Raw genomic sequence first — 8,266 nt, 5'->3', positions numbered from 1 at the left:
TGGTCAGAAATTCGGGGTTCACACATGTACACGGTGGCTATAAAGTCGGGGTCCAAACATCGGGTATAAAAAAGTTTATAATTATGTCCATCGTTTTCAACGGGAGATTATATTTAAACGCTTACCATTTCAAAGACATGACAAGAGTTGTTTTTCTTGTTTTGTAAGGGAGGTAATTTGAAAAGACGTCTTTTAAGAGATTTTTGTCTTGAAATATCTTAAATGTGTCTTAAATAAGGCAGGCATAATATATGGACCCTCAGGTATACAAGTGAAGTCGACTCCGATAGAAATTCATTTCGGAAAATAAAGTCTCACAAAATACAACTCACTCGTAAATCTTTCTTTAAACACACACACAGACAGATATGTATGTGTGAATATATCTATATAGGCATGTATGTATATATATGTATATCTATGTATCTGCATGTATGTGCGTGAAGGTATGTGTATGTTGTGCGTTCGTATGTATGCGTGTGTATCTGTGAGTATCTATATATGTATGTGTGTTTGGGTGAGGTTTAGGGTTAGGGCTATCGGGTTAGTTCTCTCTTTGTCGGATCTGATTACTTTAAATAGAGGCTCAATTTGTTCGTCTTACAGCTGCTACTCATCATTCACCTTGTCGATTCTATCTCTGTACGTTACTCTTTTCTTTACTAATAAGTCTTGTCCCCCACGCGAAGTAGAAGACATCTTGTTATATTTCACGTCCCCCGGTAACAAATATTCAATCATGCCCCATTCCCTGCTACAATAGAAATGTAAGCAAGCAAGGCCACATGTAGTTCTTCTACTGTTAATCACAGGATATAGTGATTTCCTGTTACACATATTCATAAAGATATTACGTTTACATCATGAAAAGGACTAGTGGTTACATGATATTTGTTGCAGCATAAGGAGAATATATCTCCGATATCACCTGTTATTCATGTGCGGTTCAAATATATATTTTTTTTGGCCTCGTTTATGAGATTAAGAAGTAAAGAAATGATGGTTAAAGAAATACGAAGCAGAGAGCTGTGTCTACAATCTGTCAGTGCATTCGATACCGTAATGTTCGCGAATTCGAGAATCCTTCTTCCACTAGCTATTACAATTTTATTCGTTGATCATTTTTTTGAGTCTAACCTTTGCTTCGCTTTGTAGACGTCACTGCCCATCGCACTAGCTGGCAACATACCACTCCAAAACAAGTCTCACCCCAAAATGTCCGCCGCCCCGCCATCTACACACGTGAGAACCGTCTTCCCCATGCTACATCAGAAGAATGGACGGAGAACAAGAAACACATTATGAAAGAACAACAAAAACAAATTACAGTTCTGATGTAGCCACTATATTTCTTATACAAATCAATCTTTAGCTTTCCCTTCAGAGAAACCCCAATTGTTTAATGTCAGATGTAATTCAAGAACAAAAACACAAAGAAGCAATCATTTTGTTGATTCGTCATTTTAAAACTGTTACGATTTCAATTCTAACTTAATTTATTAATAAATAGAAACCGTTCAGAGATTATTTCAAATGTCAGCTTTCTTTTGGTGGGAATTTCATACTTTTGTACTGGAAAAAAGACTAAAGAAGTTATTAAGGAATGTGACACACAAAAACAAAACAAAAAAATCCCCAAAAACTTAGCATTTCTAATTTGACTGCAGCCCAGGCCCGCACAAGGCAGGTATATTTGTTCAGATTCAAGAAGACATTTTAGAAATTTTCATTCAATAATTGTGCAGGTTTACATAACCAACAATATTTCTTGGACAATTTACAGAGTAGTTAGAATACAAAGATCTTTTCTTTTTAAAGAAATTCTTGGATTTCAAACAAGAATCTTTACAAAGTCAGTAAAAATAAATTAGTCTAAACTTGAAGCCTAAAGTTCTGGGAATGTTAAGTCTCCTGTATATACATGTATGTGCATGCACATGCATGTGTGTGTGCACGCAAATATCTGACAAGGAATACTGCCAGAAATTTCTGATAGCATTTCAAAATGTATGTAGGTAAGTGTGTATTTGTGTGATGTTGTAGATAAGCATAATTTAATTTATTTCAGCCCACAATGCGAACAGCTAGTCATATTCCAATTTAGACAATCAAGAAATCTATTCAGTATCCAGTTTCAGTTGGCAGAAAGGCACTGAATCATGGGATTCTCAGAAGACTTCATCCATTCTTTTTTCAGCATGTGCTTCAATTGTGACAAACGCATGTTTGGATTTTCCTGCTTCAGAATAGGCAATCGTCTCTCTTCAAATTTGTTGTAAGCAGCTTTGACACGCTTTTCAGGATGTCTGTCAACATCTGGTTCCTTTACACTGAAAGAGAAAAAAATTTCAGTCATGGTGACAAAAATTTACTTTCCTACTTTTTGTTTTTATCATTTTTTTTTAAAGGACAAAACCAAAATGAAAACACTAAATATGAAAGAAAAATTTTTTTAAATGAATTAAAAGAACCATATGGTTCTGGGTGCAGTCCCACTGAGCAGCACCTCAGACAAGTGTCTTCTACTACAGTCCTTGTAGGTGGATTTAGTAGAGGGAAATTGAAAAAAAACCTGTTGTGCGTGTGTATATATGTGTGTGTGTGTATATATATATATATATATATATATATATATATATATATATATATATATATATATATATATATATATACATACATACATACAGACAGACAGATCATATATTCACTCTAACATAGTTCGTGGAACAAACAAATGAATACAAGCTTTTGTTCATTATGAGAAGGCCTTCGATAACATTGGAACAAATGCAGTGTTGAAATCTCTGTAAATGCAAGCTGTTGAGGTGCAATACATTAAATTAAACTGCTCAGTGGTGAGGCTTCAGTCTTGGAAATCAGGAGTTTTGGGGAGTACGAAATCACTCATTAGTCACCATTACTCTCAGATATATTCTAGTTTGGGACGGTAGAACCTGTCAAGGTCCCCAGTAATGGGTCAAATAGCAGAAAGTGATTCTGTAGTTAAGGTATACAGGGCTTAGAGGAGTGCTAGTCCCTGAATGTGGTCGCACAGGCTCATCAATGTTGTCATGTGAACCAATTCCAATGCCTGAGACTTAAATAGGACCCTTGCATCTCAAGGGTAGGCAATATGAAACCATAATTGTATCTTTCTCAATGACAATCACACATCTTCAGGTTCGTGATTGTCAAAAACTGTTGGCATGGCCTATCAAAGAGAAGCAAATATTAGCTGCCTTTGCTGAAGATACGACACTTACAAGGGACAGGATATAAGTTGATGGCCAGTTGCAGAAATGGAATCAAAATAACAGAGTATCATTACTAAATATGCATAGATTCTTTTATTCATTCAAATCAAAGTGCAGCCATGTTAGGACATCACTGTCAAGGCTTAGTTGATACAATGGCCCCAGTATTTATTTCATCGATCTCTATTTGTTGAACTGTTAAGTTACAGAACACAAAGGAGCAGGAAATTAAGATTTGATACCAGTCAATCAGACTGAATACTATAAGATTTACTTTCACAGATGACATGATATAAATAAGTACACAGAGAACCACTGTATTACAACTGATGACGATGATGATGGTGATGATGATGATGATGATGATGATAGTGGTTGTAGAAATAGTGCAATGACAATGTGATTTCAAGATTCAAATTTAAAATCTCTGAAATTTCAAATTATGATGAAAGTAAACAAAGTTTGCTTGAGAAGCGTTGAGATGTATTGAAAGATACAGATAAGGAAATAATTTATTCTCAAATGCAGAATAATGCTAAAAAGAATAGAATGAACAAGATAAAGTATCCATATTTTGCCTCATGGCTGGCCGCTGGCAAATTTTTCTGCAAAATATGGATAATTAATCTTGTTCATTCTATTCTGTTAGCGTTATTCTGCATTTGAGAATACGTTATTTCGTTACCTGTATCTTTAAAATCTCTTCTACATACCTGAGTAAAGACAGAGCTTCGTCAACAGTTCTAGCTTCTAAGCTATCGGTTACGGCTCTGTTTAAATTTTCTTCCAGGGGAGGAAGATCAAAATCAGGTGAAGTTTCTCTTTTCTTTGCTGTTTTCCAAAATAAAAAGAAAAACATGCATTAGTTTATATTTCATATTATAAGTAAGAAATAAGTGAGAAGGGATATAAGACAAAAGTAAAAGTTTCACATCAAAATACAGTGTATATTATATAAACATGAAGAACAATGTAATGCACATACTTTTGACTGGTACAGTATGGTTGTCAAAGTATGTTTCTGACAGGTGCAGTGTGGATGTCAATGTAATGTCTTTGACAGGTGCAGAGTGGATGTTAAGGTACGTTTTAGACAGGTGCACTGTAGATATTAAGGTATGTCATTGACAGATGTAGTGTGGGCATTTAAGTATGTTCTCCACAGCTATATTTAAGTATATTTTTGACAGGGGCAGTGCAGGCATTTAAATGTGTTTTGATAGGTGCAGCATGTGCATTTAAGTATGCTTTTGACAGCTGCATAGACTTCAAAGTGCATATTTCACAGGTTTAGTGTGGATGTCAAGATATGTCTTTAGTGTAGTGCCTCAGTTATAGGTGCAGTCTAGTAATCAACTGGGTTGCCCTTCCCTTTATAGCAAACCAATAATGAAGAAGAAACATGTGCAGTGTAACAAGCAAGGTATGATTTTGAAAAAGCGTAATGTGCAAATCAAGTACATTGTAAAGCTATTCAGAAAGAGAACATAAAAGAAATACTTACGAGTTGCTTGTGCAATCAAAGTACCCTCAATCTGAGCCCTGGTTATCTTGTTTGAAGTAACACTGGTTTTCCCCTTTAGACTATTCATTTCTTCATCATGTAACTGTTTCAGTTGTTGCTTACGTTCTAAGGTCTCAATACGCTTACGATCTCGGTCTTCCTGCAAACAGGGTGTTATATAAATGTAAATGTGTTTATGAAATATATTCACAAGGCTTTGGTCAACTTGGGGCTATAGAAGAAGACACTTGCCCAAAGTGCCTGCAGTGGGACAGAACCTGAAACCGCATGGTGGAGAAGCAAACTTCTTAACTACATATCCATGCTCGAGCCTCTGTGTTTCTTATTAATTATACAAAAACGGAATAATTTCCAACTGAAGAATTTGCTTGGCAGTTATAATAAATATGTGATGGATACAGGCATAGCTGTATGGATTCCTTCTCTACCATATGGTCTCAGATTCAGTCTCACTGCATGGCACAATAGGCAGGTGTCTTATATTATAGCCTAGAACCAGCAAAGCCTTGTGAGAAAGAGAAACAGCAAAACCCATTGAATATATGTTTATGTGTGTGCATGGAAAAGTGGTTGTTACATGACAATGACGACAATATGCTTAAGACTTACTTTTCTCTGTTGCTTCCGGGTTGAATTTTTATCATTGTCCTCCCAAAGCTTGTCTTCTGCTTCCTTATTTTTCCGTTGTATTTCTTCTTGGCGTTTAGCTTCTTTACGTACACGAGCTTGAACAGCCTTGCTGTTCTCTCCTTGAAATTTCTTTGGCATCCTGTAGGGTGTCAGCTTGTCAAACTGAATAGTAAAAACATATGAAAAAAATAATATGGAATGTTGCTACATATCCATTAAAATTTTCAAGTAATCAAAATTTATACCATATTTTCTGACACAGGAAGTTGAAATTTTCAGGCCAAAATTTACAACCAAAAAATGGTAGTGCGACGGAATCTTCTTAAGTTTATTGACATCAATCTATTTAGGTAACTTGTCGTTATCTGCTTTAACCTTAGACTTGACAACAAAATTCACTTTGGCACACAAAAGCCTATGGTCAGTCCCGCACTCTGCACCACTCGTACAACAGCAAAGTCCCTAGTATCTCATTTCCTGGTGAGGATGTAATCTATAAGATGCCATTTCTTAGAACCAGGGTGCATCCATGTCTTTTATACTTATTTTTTAGTCAAAACATTGCGTTCATGACACACAAATCCATCTCTATGCACATCTGTAACAGTAGTAACCCATTACTGTTGGAACTCCCAACCCCATGCTTTCGTAAGACACCCCAAGTCTCCCAGTCTGGACCAACACGAGCATTAAAATCACCCAAAATGACAACTTGGGGGATATTGCATATAATTTCTGTAAGTGACAGATAGAAGGCAAGTTTATCCTCCTCTGATGAATTCATAGTTGGAGCATATGCACTTATGAGTGTTGCATAGCAACCTTTTCTTAATGGAAGTCTTAAAGACATCATACCATTAGAATGGTAGTTCTTACAGACATCAAAGCATCATGGTAGTTCCTCAAGTTTTGAAACCAGAGTGGTTTTGATAGCAAATCCCACTCCTGATTCTCTCTTGTAGGTCTTCTCTCTAACAACGCTCCAAAATAAATGATACCCAGCAGATTTCTCTACGAAATTCCCCTTTCCATGAATTCCTGCTTCAGCTAACACTACAACATCCATATCATATCGCTGTAACTTTTTTGCAACAAGCACGAATCTTCTTTCTGGACACAATTTCAGTTTAAAATGCAATATATACAATACATACACACATATGTATATGCATATATATATATATAATACAAATAATAAATGAGTATGAACATATATACGTACATGTATGTACATACCTACATCTACCTGTATATATAGATGCATATCTGGGTACAGGACGTTGCAAACAAAACGTAGACAAAATGATAAACAGAGTATATATATATATATATATATATATATACTCTTTTACTTGTTTCAGTTGACGGAGGCCATGCTGGAGCACCGCCATTAGTCGAGCAAATCAACCCCAGGACTTATTCTTTGTAAGCCTAGTACTTATTCTATCGGTCTCTTTTGCCGAACCGCTAGTTTACGGGGACGTAAACACACCAGCATCGGTTGTCAAGCGATGTTGGAAGGACAAACACAGACACACAAACATATATATATACTTATATACGACGGGCTTCTTTCAGTTTCCGTCTACCAAATCCACTCACAAGGCTTTGGTCGGCCCGAGGCAATAGTAGAAGACACTTGCCCAAGGTGCCACGTAGTGAGACTGAACCCGGAACCATGTGGTTCGTAAGCAAGCTACTTACCACACAGCCACTCCTATATATATTACTGTTTCGTTATTGGTGGAATCAACAAAACTATCTAGTGAGAAATAAATATTTAATCCTTACAAGATTTAAATACGAGAGCAACAGTAGCTCGCATCAAAATCCTCTTTTCCTAAATGTTATTTATGTGTGTGTGTTTAAGCGCGCACACACACACACATGAATGACGCAACAAAAATGAGTAGAAACCATATAAGCTGTTCAAACAAAAGTAATTCATGAGACGAAATAGAGTACTGTGCAATTGCAGTATCAGATGAACTCCTTATATCAGCCTTTAACTAATTAATATCCGTGTATCACAGAAGACTAAAATTCCATCGTTTCGACACGACTCACTCGACCTATACAACTTTAACAAAATAAAACACGCGTTACATGCATTTTAAACCATAGTAAATGTGGCGGAAAAAATGTTGAAATCAATATTAAATGTTAACGAATATATATGTAGCGAAAAAATCATGATATTAATGGATTACTTAAATAAAATGTTGATTAGGATCGCAAGATACGACTTACTTGATAGCCATATTATTGCGACACCGACCTGCATCTTAGCTAACTGCAGCGGCAGACAGCAAGTCACTTTGGATTCCAGGACTTCAGACGAATAAAAAGGAGAGAGAGAAAAAAAATGGAATATAATGAATTTTTGTTGGCTCTTTATCAGTGCTTTCATGTATATATGTGTTAGGTATGTCTATTCGTGTGTGTGGGTGGTGTATGTATGTATATACATATAAATATATATACATATTTGTTTTGCAAGATTTTTGATGTGAAATCGTGTGTTGAAACAGATATTGTTGTATTTGGGAATGGTCATTTTGCCAGTTTAGCCAATAAAAACACACGCACTGTATATTTGGTGTTAATTTGCTTCAACTTTATATTACATTACATTACATTAATCATATTTCGGCCATATATATATATATATATATATGGGAGAATATACAAATAATAACAACAGACGAGGACAGGTGGTGTAAATAACAAAAGTATATATTAGTATGACGCTCGGGAATACGGAAAGTCTTTGACGTTTCGAGCTACGCTCTTCAACAGAAAGAATACGGAGACAAGGAGAAAAACACGGAGAAAAAAAATTGAATAGTGTTCAGTC

The 8,266-nt window shown here is 35.7% G+C and overlaps 1 protein-coding gene across 2 annotated transcripts; it reads right to left on the bottom strand.

The window, feature by feature from the left end:
* Nucleotides 1-1,323: 1,323 nt before the first annotated feature.
* LOC106870436 (coiled-coil domain-containing protein 124) lies at nt 1,324-7,806 on the bottom strand. Of its 2 annotated transcripts, none has more exons than XM_014916515.2 (5): nt 7,660-7,806; nt 5,389-5,571; nt 4,759-4,918; nt 3,968-4,085; nt 1,324-2,330 (listed from the first exon to the last, which is right to left on the bottom strand). In XM_014916515.2, the coding sequence occupies exons 2-5, from the start codon at nt 5,545-5,547 to the stop codon at nt 2,135-2,137; spliced, it is 633 nt and encodes a 210-aa protein (XP_014772001.1). In that variant the 5' UTR covers nt 5,548-5,571; nt 7,660-7,806; the 3' UTR covers nt 1,324-2,134. The 2 variants fall into 2 exon arrangements, with proteins under 2 accessions (XP_014772001.1, XP_052828033.1); XM_052972073.1 differs by lacking the exon at nt 7,660-7,806 and adding an exon at nt 7,620-7,643.
* Nucleotides 7,807-8,266: the final 460 nt, after the last annotated feature.

The sequence above is a fragment of the Octopus bimaculoides genome, chromosome 12, assembly GCF_001194135.2.
Source record: "Octopus bimaculoides isolate UCB-OBI-ISO-001 chromosome 12, ASM119413v2, whole genome shotgun sequence".
NCBI lineage: Eukaryota > Metazoa > Mollusca > Cephalopoda > Octopoda > Octopodidae > Octopus > Octopus bimaculoides.
The sequence above is the reverse complement of the archived record's forward strand: the minus strand, read 5'-3'. Positions and strand labels throughout refer to the sequence as shown.

What these genes read in the sequence shown, in the direction of transcription:
- LOC106870436 (XM_014916515.2), bottom strand. Translation starts at nt 5,547, where the DNA reads ATGCCAAAGAAATTTCAAGGAGAGAACAGCAAGGCTGTTCAAGCTCGT. An exon ending in TTTGATTGCACAAGCAACTC is followed by an intron (nt 4,086 to 4,758) that starts GTAAGTATTTCT and finishes TTTGGAAAACAG; the next exon opens with CAAAGAAAAGAGAAACTTCA. An exon ending in GAAGCTCTGTCTTTACTCAG is followed by an intron (nt 2,331 to 3,967) that starts GTATGTAGAAGA and finishes TTTCTCTTTCAG; the next exon opens with TGTAAAGGAACCAGATGTTG.